We start from the raw sequence: 17,422 nt of genomic DNA, 5'->3' as shown, positions 1-17,422 counted from the left end.
GACTTTTAGAAGACATCTGAAGGCAGCCCTGTTTAGTGAAGCTTTTAATGTTTAATGGACTATTGTATTTTAATATTCTGCTGGAAACAGCCCAGAGTGGCTGGGGAAACCCAGCCAGATGGGTGGGGTACAAATAATAAATTATTATTATTATTATTATTATTATTATTATTATTATTATTATTATTTGGGAAGCATGTGGGTGAAGGAGAGGAAACAGAAGTCCTGCTGTGATAGCAAAATGACATGCATGGAGCCTTGGATACACTAAACCAGCGGTGCACTTCAGAATTTTCTGCCTTTAGCAGTTAATCCAGCCCTGGGTCCAAGATATGTTCTTCTGTGTTCTCTTGCGGCTAATGGAACAAGGCAGCTAATGAAAGCTCACTGAGGGAGTGCTTTCACAGTGGCTCATTCCTCAAGATTTATGTTTCAGCCACTGCAAAATCTAATTGCCAGTTTGGGGGAATTAGATGATCAGAAAATAACTTTCTGGCAAGCCCATGGAGCGTCCCTATCTGTGCTCTTTTGCTGGATTTATGTCTGAGGCAATTTTGCACAGCTTACCTTTCCAAATGAGCAGCGTCAACTTGGGAAATAATTATATATTCCTTCCAAAAAGGAATTTTGCACCGCTCTCTTCGCAAGCCATTTTACCTGCTATCCTTTTGCTTTGGAAGAGTGAAGCAGCAAAGGGGATAAAATAAATAAATCACTTTATCATTCAGGTATAGATTTAAAATCTATGAGGGATGGTCTCATCTCATTTCTAAATGAGGATTTATTATCTTGGGGTTCATTAAATTATTTCCTTCTTGGTAACCTGGTACAATTCCCATTATTAAAGCAGGATGGAATCGTGCCAGGAGAAAAGTGAATTTACATTTAGATCCCAGAGAGTTAGGAACACTAATTAAAAAAAATGGTCCAGCTTGGTATGTATAAATTATGTGATGCTATGAATATAGGAGAGGCCCAAACTGTTGCATTCTCCCAAAGATGAATTCCACATGGGAAAACTCTTAACCAGATGGCAGAAACATGGACTGAATCGGATAGTGTTATGACAGTTCTAAGAATCTGGAGTAAGTCCCCTAAAGTCATCCATTATCAGGGTCGCCATCTTGCTATGTGCTTACTTGTGCCCTCACTGTAAAAACAGAGAAAAGTGACTTCTGGGTAACACTGTACATGGCTGATTTTGGACACATGTCTAGGCCCCAAGGCCATGTCTGCATGTGTGTCTAAATCCATCTACTTTAGATGCAGAACGTTAGCAGTGACGCATGGTGAAATTTTCTGTAGGGGAACAGTTAGGGCCAGAGGCACCAGCCTGCGAGGGTGATTGGTGAGGGGGGCCGACATCATGCATATGATTTCTGATGTCCTGACGTCATGCGTGAGCATTGTGCCTCCCTCCTTAAGCCAGGCAGAAGGTTCCCGGGCTTTGGGAAGGTCCTGGGGGAACATTTGTGGGTCTAGCCTAGTCCATTGACCGCACAGTACTGTAGGTTAGCAAACTATAATGGGGAAGGCTGTGTCTCAGATCCACAGCACTTTTGCCTGCAAAAGTTCTAAGGTTTGATCCTCAGCATCTCCATTTAGGACTGGAAGAGACCCGTCTGAAGAACTGGAGAGCTGCTGGTCGATGTTGACAATATTGAGCCAAATGGATAAGCTTCCTATTTTGCTATTGTGGTTGAGTAAGGAACAAGGAGAGCTGGGTTATTCTGAACCTGATGATCCCTACCAAAGGGCCATTCTGTAAACAGGCCAATCCCTCCCATTTAAATAGGAAAATTGCCATCCTTGAATGTCCAGGTCTCTGAGAGTGAATGCTTCTAGAAGAAAATACCAAAGATTGACAGCCAGGGCCAGATGGACTGCTCTGCCAAGTTTTATTCCCAAAGCGCAAAGCTCAGGGTTGATGCAACAGGTAGATGACTTCCACTAATATCTGACAGATGAGTGCGCTGACAAACTTCCATTATACTAGGAATGAATCTTTGGAAAGAACCAACATTATACCAGGCCCTGATAATTGCTACAAGAAATGAAAATTTCCATGTAAAAAAAATCAGTGCGAGTGCTATATTCTCCAGAGCCCCAATTAGGTGTTCTGATGTGCATTGGAATAATCACGCTAGGGAGATGGGAATTAGCCTGCCAGCTCTGCTACCCTTGTTGACATTCTTGCTCTCCATGAGTCAGAGGACAATTGTGTGAAGTGGGGGTAATGATTCTATTCATAAGAATGCGAGAAGAGCCCGTTGGATCAGTCCAGCATCCTGGTTCTCAAAGTGGCCTTCCAGATGCCCGTGGGGAACCCATAAGTAGGACCCGAGCCCTCTCCCCTCCTTTGATTTCCATCAGAAGCATCGCTACCTCCAACCATGACAGTCTCTGCCATGTAGAAGCTCAGATTTTCCAATACACAGGGGACTTCCATAATTGCAGGTGGCTCCCCACTTCATATGTCTTCTCTATTTGGGTTGTTGTTGTTGTTGTTGTTGTTGTTGTTTAGTCGTTTAGTCGTGTCCGACTCTTCGTGACCCCATGGACCAGAGCACGCCAGGCACCTCTGTCCTCCACTACCTCCCGCAGTTTGGTCAAACTCATGCTGGTAACCTCGAAAACACTATCCAACCATCTCATCCTCTGTCGCCCCCTTCTCCTTGTGCCCTCCATCTTTCCCAGCATCAGGGTCTTCTCCAGGGAGTCTTCTCTTCTCATGAGGTGGCCAAAGTACTGGAGCCTCAGCTTTACGATCTGTCCTTCCAGTGAGCACTCAGGGCTGATTTCCTTAAGAATGGATGTGTTTGATCTTCTTGCAGTCCATGGGACTCTCAAGAGCTAACAATGTTTTTCTCCCCACTGCACTCCAGATTGTAGCTTTCACCTCTTCCAGCTTCTCACTCAAGTAAGGCCAGCTGTAGGTTTGAGGGGGCCACCAGGAAAGAGCTCTGTGGTGGTAACTCTGCCTTCCTAATGGGATTACTCAACAGTAGTGGGCAGCAACGGTCCACTATTGAAACTTCCCACAATGCCCTGACGCAGCATCACCCTTGAGAACTGTGGGCAATTAAAGTGGCAGCTTCATTGAGGTTCTCAGTTGGAAATGAAAGTGATAGGACTTAGTGAAAGGACCATTTGGGTAGAACACCATTTATATTCCCCACAATGCCCAGGGGCAGCATTATATCAGGGGCATTCTGGGGATGGTAAATGGTGCCTCTCAAACCCAGCTTCCCAATAGGAATGAGGTTTGGGAAACATTTGGTTTTGTAAGGGCCGAGGATAGGCATCAGTGATGGGCTGTGATGAGCCCCCAGCAGCAAGCAAGCCCAGTGTGTGACGTCGCAATGCCATGAATGTGCTCAAGCAACTAGGTCTAGATGCAGGTACCATTGATGTACCTGGTTACAACAATGCTGAGCATTGCTGAACATTGTTCACATTTAAAACAGAAGCTGCCTCCCCCATGTCTCATCTTTCAATGGAAACTCCTCTTCTGACAGTATGTTGGATAATACACAGACATTACACTTAATGGCAAAATCAGTCATAGGGGGCTCTTAAGACAAGTGAATTCTGTTATGTCAGAGGCCCATTGATGGAATGCTGCCTTTTAATGACTCAAGACTGCAAATCTTGTGAGAGGAGCTGCCATTAATAGGAATGTCATCTAAATCACAGGGCTGTGTGCTCATTTGTTGAATGCGGTAAGATCTGCTTCCTAAGAGCTGCCAATAAAAGAAGAGAATCAAGGGAAAACTCATTCCCTTTATGGATGCAGACATTTCCTTTTCAAGCCCACATCTTAGATCAGCAAAGCTTTCTCTTTTGCAAGATCCTTCCCCCCACTCATTTCAGGCTGTTTCCCCATGTTCCGTTTCATTAGGATGGCTCCTGCCAATTGCATCCAAGTCCACTAAGACATTTCCAAAATCTTACATTTCCCTAATAAAGACTTTTATAAATTGGGTTTTCAATGATGGCCTGCTTTAAATTGAATCAACGGCAAGCTTGTATGAAGGGCTTAGCTTTTTCCCAATTGTGTGCGTGTGGTGAAGTGGAGAAAAAGCTAAGTAACAGGAATCATTAATTTAATAACACTGGGAGCCCTTCATATAGGCTCAACTCCCTCAACTGTTCCTTATAAGGAACGCTTGTTCATCCTGGTCACCTTCTCTGCACAGATAGAAACAAAGGCTTTAATGTTCAAAATGGGACTTTGCTCTCCATCAAGATTGGACTTTTGATTACAACAGTCTACATAACAACATATGTATAACTGATTACCCCCCCTTTCCCCCCTTTTGGGCAAATAGGGAGGGCAGTGAGAATTATTGACACTAGTCTATTAAACACTATCAAACAATTTAGGCATTTCCCCCCTGCTAACAAGTTGGAGCATGCATAAGTAGAAGCATTGCCCACCCTTTGACCTTGTAAGCCAGCAGGTCCTGGTTTGCCTTCTGGTCCTGGAGTGCCCTACAAACAACAAAAACAAGATATTTAAACAAAGTGATCAAATTGAAGAAATGCATCAGCAAATTACCAGTTTCCATATTCAATGTGTCCGCGACAGCTTGTTGTGGTTCCCTTCCACCTCCTTTTTTTTCAATTTTTAAAATTGATTTTCCAAATTCATAAACAAACAAACACAAATAAATCCTAACTGTTATTATTCCACTATTCTTAAAATTGTTAGGTGACTTCCTCAAATCCCCCTGGCTGAATTTCACTGTATATCATTGTAACAGTTTTCCAAAACTAATTTCTCATAAAATTTACTTAGTCAATTAACTTCTTTCTTGCTTTCCATATAAAGTTCAAACATATTATTATATAAAATCACATATTTACATCCTAAGCCAATCTGGTATTTGCAAGTATTTCTATTTAAATTATCTTAACATATTTAACTAAATATGCTTTAAATTTCATCCATTCTTCCTGGTACTCCTCCTCCTTCTGGTCGCAGACTCTTCCGGTCAGGTCAGCTAGCTCCCAAAAGTCCATCATCTTCATCTGCCATTCCTCCACTGTTGGCACTTACTGTGTTTTCTATTCCCTTCCATCTCCTTTTACTGGTGTTAGTGTTTACTGCTATGTTAGCGATCTGCAAGGTATCTCAGGAACTGGTGTCACAATTTTGGAACATGGCTTGGTTCTTCTAGATCATATATTTAGCTTTGTCTGTTGTCCTCTGTCCCTGAAGGCAAGGGAAACTGCCTCTGTGCAGATGCAAAGATTTCCCCAGCCCTGAATCTCAGGTTAGAGTTCTGAAGCATGCATTCCAAGTGGGCTGAAAGACAAAGGAGCATATTTTCCTTTGAAATTTAAGTAGAATTTCCATGCTACTGGAGTCTTTTGTATCAGCTGCATGGGCTTGTCTGGAACTTCGGATCTTTGCATCTGAAGCAAGAACCATGCTTTAGTGTCAACAAACATCTCACATTAACGATATCACCATCTTATCCAGGGCTTGCCCATGGTTTGGACCAAAGAGCTCTCACACCCTAGGTTGAGAATCAAACCAACAAGCCAGACCTGAGCATATTCAGGACTCTGCATAATCCATCACTGCACAAGACATTTAAAAATATGAACAAATGAGCAAGTCAGAGTGGGAAGGTTGCAAATTACTTACTGGGATACCTGGAGTTCCAGGAGGGCCTATTGAACCTCGTGGGCCAGGAGCTCCCTGTAAACAAATCAAAATTAGAAGGTTAAAAAATTACTTTATGTTGCATCTAAAATGAATTCCTTCAGCAGTGTATCATATTGATCTGAGCAAGGGAATTGAGGAAGCTCAACTGTGGACAGCTGCCTACATTTAAAAACTTATTGCAAAAAGTTATAAAGATGCCAAACTACAGATAGATATATAAAAAATAAAAAAAATATAAAGAGCATACTTAGTTTGTCTCTAAGGTGCTACTGGACATTATTTTTTAATTTTTATATATATTTCAACTGTGTCAGACCAACACGGCTACCTACCTGAAGAAGGAGAAAGAGGAGGAGGAGGAGGAGGAGGAGAGTTTGGATTTGATATCCTACTTTATCACTACCTGAAGGAGTCTCAAAGTGGCTAACATTCTCCTTTCCCTTCCTCCCCCACAACAACAACAAACACTCTGTGAGGTGAGTGGAGCTGAGAGACTTCAGAGAAGTATGACTAGCCCAAGGTCACCCAGCAGCTGCATGTGGAGGTGCAAGGAATCGAACCCGGTTCACCAGATTACGAGTCTACTGCTCTTAACCACTACACCACACTGGATACAGATAGATATGTACAAGATGTATCTCCCTGCCCCCCCTTTGCATCCTCTCCTGTACTCCTTTTCCTTTATCAATCCTCTTATCAATTTATGAGTTTAAATCTACATGTGAAGTCTACTTGATGCAAACATGCATTTCAGTGTTTTGGAGGCTGTTCCATAGGAACAGATTATCTGCCTTTGGAGATTCGCCAAAACCCGAGGCTGAGCAAACATGAAGACTTTCCGTTCCTTCCATCTCAGCTGCTTGTGAATGGAATAATTGGTTCACTGGATGGGGCAGAGCTGTTGTGCTGCCTTCCTGACAGGTAGGTGGCATTTGCTTACCAGGAAGGAGAAGGGGAGGGACTAAGCAGTGGGGAGGTTGTTGCGGTGCAAACACACTGACAGAGCCAATGTGGCACTGCTGGTGGTGCATTTAGCCTGTGCTAACCTTCCGGACACCTCATCCTTTCCCTCTCCCTCCTGGAAAGCAGCAGTGACCCACTTGCCACAGAAAGCTAGCGCAGTGGCTCAACACTACCTCTGAATGGCAGCTCCATCATCCCTGACCATTGGCTGTGATGACTGGGGCTGATGAGAATTGGAGCCTGACCACAAGTGGAGGACCACAGTTTCCTCATCCCTGTGCTAAAGCCGCACTAAGAGATTTGTATGCTGGAAAGTAGTTGTTTGTTTAAACAAAGGGGTGACTCTCCATAATTGAAATTTGTCACGTTTCTGAAAAGTTGCTAAGGAATGGTGAACCAGCATTTGTTTCTCTCATATCTGAAGGTGTTTAGGGAAGCTTTTAATGTTTGATGTGTTACTGTATTTTAATATATTGTTTAAAACTGCCCAGAGTGGCTGGGGAAGCCCAGCCAGATGGGCAGGGTATAAATAAATTTATCATCATCATCATCATCATCATCATCATCATCATCTTCATCTTCATCACATACAATCTGATCCTAGAAGGGTCTTAAAGATAAAGGTAAAGGACCCCTGACAGTTAAGTGCAGTCGCGAATGACTCTGGGGTTGCAGTGCTCATCTCCCTTTACTGGCCGAGGGAGCCGACATTTGTCCGCAGACAGTTTTTCCGGGTCATGTGGTCATCATGACTAAGCCGCTTTTGGTGAAACCAGAGCAGCACATGGAAACAGCATTTACCTTCCCGCCGGAGCAGTACCTATTTATCTACTTGCACTTTGACGTGCTTTCGAACTGCTAGGTTGGCAGCAGCTGGGGCCGAGCAACGGGAGCTCACCCCGTCGCGGGGATTCGAACCACCAACCTTCTGATCAGCAAGCCCAAGGGGCTCAGTGGTTTAGACCACAGTGCCACCCACATCCCTTAGAAGGGTCTTACTTCCAGGTAAACCTGCCAAAGATTTCAGCCACTATACTATTTTTCAGAGTACACCTTTATTTGCTTTGCTAGTTCTGAGCTGCTGTAGGTTAAAAAAAGAGGGAACAGAACAATATAAACTTTGCAGCAACAATTGAAACCGGCTCCAGATAGTGCATCGACAGCAAACTTCACTGAAGAGTGTCTCCTCCTCCACTCTCTGCTCTCCTCGGGTAATGAAAACAGACAAAGCAATTTCATTTCGGAGTTTTCGTGAACTAGCAACAACTGTGTGGGCTGGATGACTGCAACCCTTGGATAAAAGCTATTAGGGGGAAGATAAACAACTTGCCGGTATCTCCTTTGATTCAAAATAAAGTTTATTCAGAGTGGAAAGGGTTCTGAACCACTGAGCCCAGATTTATTGGTTCTGCGGTTTGGGTTGACTTTATCATACTGACTTAGTCAGCACGATCATTCTTGAAAATTGGGATTTCTGGTTATTATTATTTTATTGACAGTGCAAAAATATTTAGAAAGACCTTACCTGCTCTCCTTTCAGACCTTCCATCTGCACCTGAAACAGAAGAAGATAAATATGTAGCACAAGGGAAAGGAGTCTGGGTTTCTGCCCTGCTTTCTATCCCATAGGTGGAGAAACTTAGCTGAGCCCTGCATTCCCCCCGAGATCCAGCTGGTTAAAATTATGCAGCCAAGCAGGCAACAAAAAGTGTAAAAACTCTGCTGCAGTAAGATCATTGGAATGTAAGTCAACAGAGTACTGCAAAAATTACCTCACTCCCCAAGGGCCCTCTTTATTTCCTTCCACCATCCAATCTGAAAATTTCACAGCGGGTAAGGATTTCATGCCTCTTTCCACAAGAAGTCTTCAGAATGGCATGTCCTTCTCATTTCAACTTCAGGAAAATCGTTCACCAACTATTTCTAAGATCTGCTCAGGCATTAATGCCCAACATATATTAGCATTTCTCAAGATCCTGATTCAAGAGAACTTGTTTTGTCAACCGCCACAAAACAGATCAACCGCCACAAAAAGATCAAATGTTAATAGCTCTTACCACTGAGCCAGGCTTCCCTGGAGACCCTATTTCACCCTAGATGAGAAAGCAAATGAGAGGGGGGGAAAACAATCCAGTTAAGTTTACAAAGTTAAGACGCTGGCGAAGCTTTGTTTGATCTTTATCGAGCATTTGCTCTGATTTGATTGTAGGGCAGTTTACACATCCTCCTATTCTGCATTAATTACCGTATTTTTCGTATCACCGTATAAGACGCCCCCCATGTATAAGACACCCCCTATTTTGTGGTTTTATATCTTGATTTTATTCTGTGAACTGCCCTGAGACCCCCAGGTATATAAATTCAATAAATAAATAATATTATTGTTATTATTACTACTATTGTTACCCTTTCCTTTCTTCTTTCTTTCTGTTAGATTTGCAAATAGGAAATGGGGAGGGGGAGCATCTGATATATCATCAAAATTCTGATTTGCCATTCTGCAGCCTGTGAGGCTGTCACGCCAGTTCCTGACATTTCTAGAGCATAACGTAAGTTGGCACGCAGAGCCTCGTATGACCTAGCCAACTGATTTACACGGGGCAGGGAAAGTGAGTAGGAATTGGGTATGGCCAGGGCTGCATCAGGATTATAACATTGGGAATATAGTGAAATCCATCTTGGGACAGGGGTTCTGAGTTTGTCCTACATTACGTCACAGGAATGTGAATGTGATATATGTGATATGCAAGCAAGCACATCTCAGAGGCAAGATTTACACAGACAATACCTCACCTTCTCTCCTCTGGGTCCCATGAGACCGGGTTGGCCTGGACTCCCTTGGATGCCCTGAAATTGAATGAAGCAACACTCAAAAGGTATTCGGATGCATGAAGAAGAAGAAGAAGAAGAAGAAGAAGAAGAAGAAGAAGAAGAAGAAGAAGAAGAATAGTAGTAGTAGTAGTAGTAGTTTGGATTTGATATCCCACTTTATCACTAGTCTCAAAGCTGCTAACATTCTCCTTTCCCTTCCTCCCCCACAACAAACACTCTGTGAGGTGAGTGGGGCTGAGAGACTTCAGAGAAATGTGACTAGCCCAAGGTCACCCAGCAGCTGCATGCGGAGGAGTGGGGAAGCAAACCTGGTTCACCAGATTACGAGAGTACCGCTCTTAACCACTACACCACACTGGCATGTGTTCCAAGCCAAAGTTTTTAGTGAATTTGTGATTCCAGGGATTGAATTTGGGATCCACTGAACCATGAATCACTTTAAGCTAACCCACAGACACAATAATACACATGTCCATGCAGAAGTAAAGGTAAAGGTAAAGGTACCCCTGCCCATATGGGCCAGTCTTGACAGACTCTGGGGTTGTGCGCCCATCTCACTTAAGAGGCCAGGGGCCAGCGCTGTCCGGAGACACTTCCAGGTCACGTGGCCAGTGTGACATGGCTGCTCTGGCGAGCCAGAGCTGCACACGGAAACGCCGTTTACCTTCCCGCTTGTAAGCGGTCCCTATTTATCTACTTGCACCCAGGGGTGCTTTCGAACTGCTAGGTTGGCAGGCGCTGGGACCAAGCAACGGGAGCGCACCCTGCCGCGGGGATTCGAACCGCCGACCTTTCGATCGGCAAGCCCTAGGCGCTGAGGCTTTTACCCACAGCGCCACCCGGGTCCCTCCATGCAGAAGTAAGTCCCAGCAAATATAATGGGACTTCACCCCAGGTAACTATTTATAGGGCAGCAGCTCTACTGTAATATAAAGGTATTGATCAAAGGGAGTAAGTACACACATTTTAAATATTTGGAGAGGAATATGATGTGTTATGAAAGAACTAGGGCAGATATAAAGAAGGGAAAGGGTATGAAACACAAGTTGACAGTTTACCATTGGAAAATGAACCTAATTTCAACACACACACATGGCAAGCATAGCTCTGTATGGATATGAAGGATATGAAAAAAGAAGGAGGAAAGAACTTGAAATGAGGTGCTGGAGAAAGATGCATCAAGGGAGTTGAAGGAGAAGAAAAATAAACAGAAATCATGGAGCAGCTGGAACATGGGTAGCCAAACTAAGGCCCAGGGGCCGGATCCGGCCCAATCGCCTTCTAAATCCGGCCCGCAGACAGTCCGGGAATCAGCGGTGTTTTTACATGAGCAGAATGTGTGCTTTTATTTAAAATGCACATCTGGGTTATTTGTGGGGCACAGGAATTCATTCTCCCCCCATATATATATATATATATATATATATATATATATATATATAGTCCAGCCCCCCACAAGGTTTGAAGGACAGTGGGCCTGTCCCCTGCTGAAAAAGTTTGCTGACCCCTGAGCTGGAATGCTGAGCAGGGACAGAGAGCCATCCTTCCAAAGGCCATTTGCCTGGAAAATGTGATGGTGCTGCAAGGGAGCAGCAATACCAGGTGTCAGACGGACTCCACCCAAGTGTGCTCTGACCTTGCTGACAAAGCCACTTCCACCTTAGGGAAGAGGTGGGGTTGGGGGCTTCACGGCCCCTCCATATGTCCAGGGGATGGGAGGCCAGCCCCTGGACGATTGGGGGATTCCCGGCTGCATCACCTCCTGGCTGGCCAATCAGGTCATTCCGGGGGTGTGGCCTGCCCCTTAAAGGCAGGACGCAGCTGGGGATCTCCCTCTTTGTGCGCTCGCCAGCTGCTCCGGTTCCCCGCCCTCCCACCCTATAAGGTTTTCGTTCCTTGACCTTGCTATGGACCTCGGTTGGTTGCCGTTGAGGGTCCTGGTAGGGATCTTTCCACTTGGCAAATTGGCACCAGCCACTTGGTTTTCGCCTACCTTGTAGCAAACCGTCACAACTTTCAGGGTATTGGCAATTAGGCATTGGAATAGTTCTGTAGATGGAAAGAGGGGAGGTAGCGCCATCACCTGCCCCACATATTGAAGGGTAGTCTGTTAAAGGATTCTGGGAGGCGTGGCCCTGTCCGAAGCCTAGGAAGATTAGGGCGTAAGGCACGCCCCCTATCGGTGACCCCGGGGGAGTTCCTAGTTGATGTGCATCAGCAGGACTCCCCATACTGGTGGTTAACCCTTCTTGGACTTCAAGCAGAAGGGCTGGAGTCAGATATAGTCAATTAGGACCAATGCCTAAGCCAATACCGCTCATCACCTGTAACCAATAAAGTTGTGGGCTTTTTTTAGCCCATTAACCTTAATAATTGTGTCATGTGTCATTGTTTCTACCTGGGGGGGTTGGGAACTTGCCACACAACCATCCCCACACAATCCAGGTAATTGGCAGCAAAGCCACTGTTGGCAGGGTACTTTTTGCCACTGACCCCCCATGCCAGCTGCTTCTGGAGAGAATTATTGGTTATGGTTAGAAATGGACAGGATCCAGTTCTGACACAAATGTAGAATCTAGGCACATATAGAAAAACGCTGTAATTTTTTTCCTGTTTTTTGTTTATAATTTTTTTTTTTTGGGGGGGGGAAATATACATAATGAATTTGCCATAAGCTCACCATCGCCATCTAGTGTCCCATTTGCATAATGCATATAAAACACACTTAAAATGTTATATTTGCAGCTGTATAACTGAGTCCAAAAGGTGACACAGAAGGATAGAGCATATAATTATGGTAGCATATACTTTCCAATATTTTGTAAAAATAAGGGACTACTCCATGGTATAATTGAGGCTAGCCTGCAATGAAGAAGAGCTAACAAACAGAGAAACTGATATATGAAACAAACTTAAATTGGGGGGGGGGGATATATTTGGAGACGTGAAAAATATGTGCACAAATAGAAACAAGGGTGGAGGGTTTTCAAATACATATCTAGAAACAGATATCTGGTCTGTTATTTATTTAGTTGGGATAAGTGTAAACATTTCCAGGATTGCACTGTGATGCAGACAGAAAATAGAGTAGGGGGGGCTACATTTTGGGGGGTGAGCAGATGATTTCAAGATGCAAGTTCTTCTCTAAATTCACAACTAATTCTAGAAAATGGTTTCGTACCACTTTGAATTGTCCACATACCTGCTTCCCATCCACACCAGGCTTTCCGGGGAAACCATCGAGACCTGGTTCTCCCTAAGCAAAGAAATAGGAATGAAGACTTGAGCGTTGGACACACATCCTGGGCCATCACATCAGTTCTGAACCTGAGTCATTTTGGACTCACAGCTGTCCATGGAGGCACAGGTCAAATCTGTGTCCAGGGCAGCTGTTTACCAGCTCCATCTGGTACGTAGGCTGAGACCCTATCTGCCTGCGGACTGTCTCGCCAGAGTGGTGCATGCTCTGGTTATCTCCCGCTTGGACTACTGCAATGCACTCTACGTGGGGCTACCTTTGAAGGTGACTTGGAAACTACAACTAATCCAGAATGCGGCAGCTAGACTGGTGACTGGGGGCGGCCGCCGAGACCATATAACACCAGTCTTGAAAGACCTACATTGGCTCCCAGTACGTTTCCGAGCACAATTCAAAGTGTTGGTGCTGACCTTTAAAGCCCTAAACGGCCTCGGTCCAGTATACCTGAAGGAGCGTCTCCACCCCCATCATTCTGCCCGGACGCTGAGGTCCAGCGCCGAAGGCCTTCTGGCGGTTCCCTCATTGCGAGAAGCAAAGCTACAGGGAACCAGGCAGAGGGCCTTCTCGGTAGTGGCGCCCGCCCTGTGGAACGCCCTTCCAGCAGATGTCAAAGCGATAAACAACTACCTGACATTCAGAAGACATCTTAAGGCAGCCCTGTTCAGGGAAGTTTTTAACGTGTGATATTTTACTGTATTTTTGGTTTTTATGGAAGCCGCCCAGAGTGGCTGGGGAGGCCCAGCCAGATGGGCGGGGTATAAATAATAAATTATTATTATTATTATTATTATTATTATTATTATTATTATTAGAGCATTTCCACCCTGGATCTTGGCTATGCTGCAGCGTCAGAGCTAGAACCACAAGTCTTTAGTCCAGTCAGGTTTATGTGGCTTGAGGAACCAATACTAACGTGCTTGGTTCTATGTAAGTTGCATTTCACAGTCTGTGCAACATGCCTTTATGAATAGTGACATCAGATTCCTGCAGCCTCACCTCAACTCTGGCCTGTCTTTGACTATATCACTCCCTCTTTGGTTCTCATCTACCCATCCCGGTGGTCATAATAATAATAATAATAATAATAATAATAATAATAATAATAATAATAATTTATACCCCACCCATCTGGCTGGGTTTCACCAGCCACTTTGGGCAGCTCCCGACAGAATATTATTAATAATAATAATAAAGCGATAAAACATCAAATATTAAAAAACTTCCCTAAACAGGGCTGCCTTCAGATATCTTCTAAAGGTTTATTTCCACAGGGTGGGCGCCACTACCGAGAATTCCCTCTGCCTGGTTCCCTGTAACCTCACTTCTCACAGTGAGGGAACTGCCAGAAGGCCCTCAGAGCTGGACCTCAGTGTACCCCACAACCTGGTCATGATGAGAGCTTAGGATGCAGCCGATCTCCAACTCTGCTGGCTGATGCCTGAAACAGCCTGGACCAGTCTGTGATAAGTCCCCTACCCATACTCAGCCAGTGATACACCGGCATAACTTGGGTTGGCCCAACCATGAGGTGGGGTGAAGATCTTGAGGTGGTGCCCCTCCAGATGCCCAACACCTCGCCACTGGCAGAGAAGTGGTGCTGATTTCTGGCAAGATCTCTGACACAGCATGAGAGATCCAGCTGGAGATCAGCGAGATCTCACCAATAATCAGCACCAATGCCAGCGGTGCTTCTCCAGCGGTGGCAACAGGGTAGGCAGTGCAGGAGGTGGCAAAAGGGGACTCACCATCACTTTTCTGAGGGCATGGTAGGGGTGGGAACCCAAGCCAATTCAGCTTGGTCACATGGCCTAGCAAACCAGTGTAGAACACTAGTTGAAAGGCTTGGTTTCCCCTTTTCAAGCTTAGACAAAGTACCAGTATTTGTTCCACTGCTTAATTATGTTTTGATCTGGTATAACTTTACGGTGGCTTAACTTACACTGGCTTGCTTTATGCCCTCTTTTTGTGCATAGGATTGCCATACCCTTCAACATTTATCCAATGAAAATAGGGACGTTCCATTCCATAATAGTAATTTTACCAATTACACCCCACATATCTTACTGGGTTGCCCCAGCCACTCTGGGCAACTTCTAACACGTATAAAAACATAATAAAATATTACACATTTTTTAAAAAAAATATCTCCCCTATACTGAATTGCCTTCAGATGGCTTGGGGTTCGGATAACTCCATGCCCTCCAACATTTCTCCAGTGAAAATAGGGACACCCTATGGAAAAGTGGGGTTTTCCGGGATCAAATCAGAAACCGGGATGGCTTTTCTAAATCAGGGACATCCTTAGATGATAGGTACACTAGGAAAGTCTGGATTGCTCCCTCAGATCTAGCAATCTAATGAGTAACCATTTTTGCATTTAGAGGCCCCTTATAATCTGAGGCCCTAAACTGCATGTACATTTACCCTCAATTTCCCCGTTCTTTCTTGCATTCATTTTTGAGGAAGAATGTTCAGCACTTCCACTCAGATTGTTGACAAGTTATCTGACACACACGATCCATACCTTGTCTCCCCGGGGTCCCTTTTCTCCTCTTTCTCCCTGCAGGCCCTGAAAAAGTGGGGAAGAGAAAATATTTTGTATCGTTCCCTCCACTACCCAGAGTGAAACTTGGATGAGTCACCGATGTGCTAGCAATTTGTACCCAGTGACTCATTATGGGCTGCAGCTCCTGTGCCAAGGAAATGCTGATTTAGTGCTCTGCCTACTAAGCAGTTGTCTATAATATACCAATAATGTTATTCCCACAAACCGCCTTTGCATATGCTAATTGGCCTTGGACTTGGAGTACTCAATGAGCTGATCAGCCATCCATTGGGATTGTGGAGCTGTTCTGAGACCTAAAAGGAATGATTGCGAAGTCTTTATAACCAAGATAATGAGGACGGGGAAAACTGAATGACCTTCTCCAGTGAAATGTGTATCTGTAGTTGAAGGAAAGCAAGGGAAGGTTTCAACAAGTGAACGGTGAACTTTTAACTGGTGGAAAGTATTGCTAAAGATAAAATAACCAAGCGTATAACTAAGCCTCGCCGAAGCAGAGCTATCTATGTGCAGAAATGTTGACAACTGTCCTTATGTGCTGGCAAGGCCACATCTGAGTATTAGGCAACCATTAACCACATGAATAGATTTTACAAATCACACCGAACACTCATAGGATGTTGGCTTATTTACAGAACATTGGGCAGGTTAAGTATTAAATAATAATAATAATAATAATAATAATAATAATAATAATAATCACAACTTACTGGTGCTCCAACGTATCCTTGGCGTCCTGGGGGGCCTGGCTGACCATCTGACCCCTGATGAGAAATATATAGAAAGAAACAAAGATCAGGACTGTCACAGAATAAACCTAAGGCAACTTGCTTACTGGAGAAAATAACGAATTTGCATCCTCTTCTCTGACTGTGATCGCAGTAGTCAAACTTATTAGAAGGGCAATTCCATAATTCAGTGAGCAAAAGTATCTCTCTGCTGTTCCTGAAAAAAAAAAAAACCCAACCTGCTTGAATCTTAAAACAGACTGGAGAGGAAGAATGGGAATTGACATTGATGAGTCCCACATCTTCAGAATACATCTCTGGATCATCACCTAACACGTAAGGGTCAGTTCACATAATAGTGGAGTACTATCCTTGTGACTGTATGCTCCGTTGTGGCAACCACTTGTCCAAATTTTAAGCTTGAAATAGCCATTTACACAGGTAAAACCACACACTGAGCAGGCTGTGCCAGCCTTCTGGGCCAGTAGACATACTGAGACTGTGTCATGGGCGCCAGTCAAAAAATGGCTGCTGTGGGGAATATCGCAAAATGAATTTTGTGGGGGCATGGCATAACCTGCCATGGGGACCTGACGTTGTTGAGACTTTGAGTTCGTGCAGCTTTGGGAGTAGACAATTAGTGGGTTGGCAACAAGCCAAGTTAAACAGAGTATGTGAGAAAATCTGCTTGGAGACAGGGAAGCCTAGCAACAGGTGGTGATTGGTTAAGTTCTTCCTTATAAGCAGTATGACACAGCAGTTTGTTGTTGGAGTGTTGAGTTCGGAATAGGAGTTTGAATCTCGTCTGTGTATATAGTAACCTGTACAAAGCTGTGCTTTACTCTGCTGTATATAATAAAACTAACTAACTAAAAATCAAGTTACTCATCAGCAAGTTCTGTTCCTGCTCATCATCCTGGAATTCACTGATTTGGCAGCTGGTAGCAAGAGTTATCGTTGAGGCCCATCAACAGACATAGCACAGAATGGTTGTCATTGGGGAGGGTGAGTAGAAAAAGAGACAAAAACACAAAATGGGGTGGGTATGTCTGTCATTAATGAGGTGGGGAGAAGGCACAAACATCAAACACTACCACACTCATTCGTGGAGAGAAACCCTTTGCACCTCTCCTCTGTTCAAGAGGGTGGGTGTTCCTGGCATCCAATGAAATGTGGACATGCTTAAGGTGAGACCAAGCTAGTGCAAACAGAAACTGAACAGGAAGAGCAAACAGTAACAACAACAACAATAACCACAACAACAACTTTCTTTGTACCCCAACCATCTGACCGGGTTGCCCCAGCCACTCTGGGCGGCTTCCAACATATATAAAAACATAATAGAACTTTACACAATAAAAAAGCTTCCCTATACAGGGCTGCCTTCCGATGTCTTCTAA

The 17,422-nt window shown here is 44.3% G+C and overlaps 1 protein-coding gene across 1 annotated transcript in view; it reads right to left on the bottom strand.

Moving 5' to 3' along the window:
• COL22A1 (collagen type XXII alpha 1 chain) overlaps positions 1 to 17,422 on the bottom strand; it is a 180,345-nt gene that overhangs the window by 64,086 nt on the left and 98,837 nt on the right. The window contains exons 16-23 of the mRNA XM_053395231.1: positions 16,005 to 16,058; positions 15,256 to 15,300; positions 12,675 to 12,728; positions 9,434 to 9,487; positions 8,698 to 8,733; positions 8,166 to 8,195; positions 5,657 to 5,710; positions 4,441 to 4,494 (exon numbers count right to left, since the gene is read on the bottom strand). Coding sequence (XP_053251206.1) covers positions 4,441 to 4,494; positions 5,657 to 5,710; positions 8,166 to 8,195; positions 8,698 to 8,733; positions 9,434 to 9,487; positions 12,675 to 12,728; positions 15,256 to 15,300; positions 16,005 to 16,058 — 381 coding nt within the window. The remainder of the gene's footprint in view (positions 1 to 4,440; positions 4,495 to 5,656; positions 5,711 to 8,165; positions 8,196 to 8,697; positions 8,734 to 9,433; positions 9,488 to 12,674; positions 12,729 to 15,255; positions 15,301 to 16,004; positions 16,059 to 17,422) is intronic.

Source organism: Podarcis raffonei, chromosome 7, assembly GCF_027172205.1.
Source record: "Podarcis raffonei isolate rPodRaf1 chromosome 7, rPodRaf1.pri, whole genome shotgun sequence".
Taxonomy (NCBI): domain Eukaryota; kingdom Metazoa; phylum Chordata; class Lepidosauria; order Squamata; family Lacertidae; genus Podarcis; species Podarcis raffonei.
The sequence above is the reverse complement of the archived record's forward strand: the minus strand, read 5'-3'. Positions and strand labels throughout refer to the sequence as shown.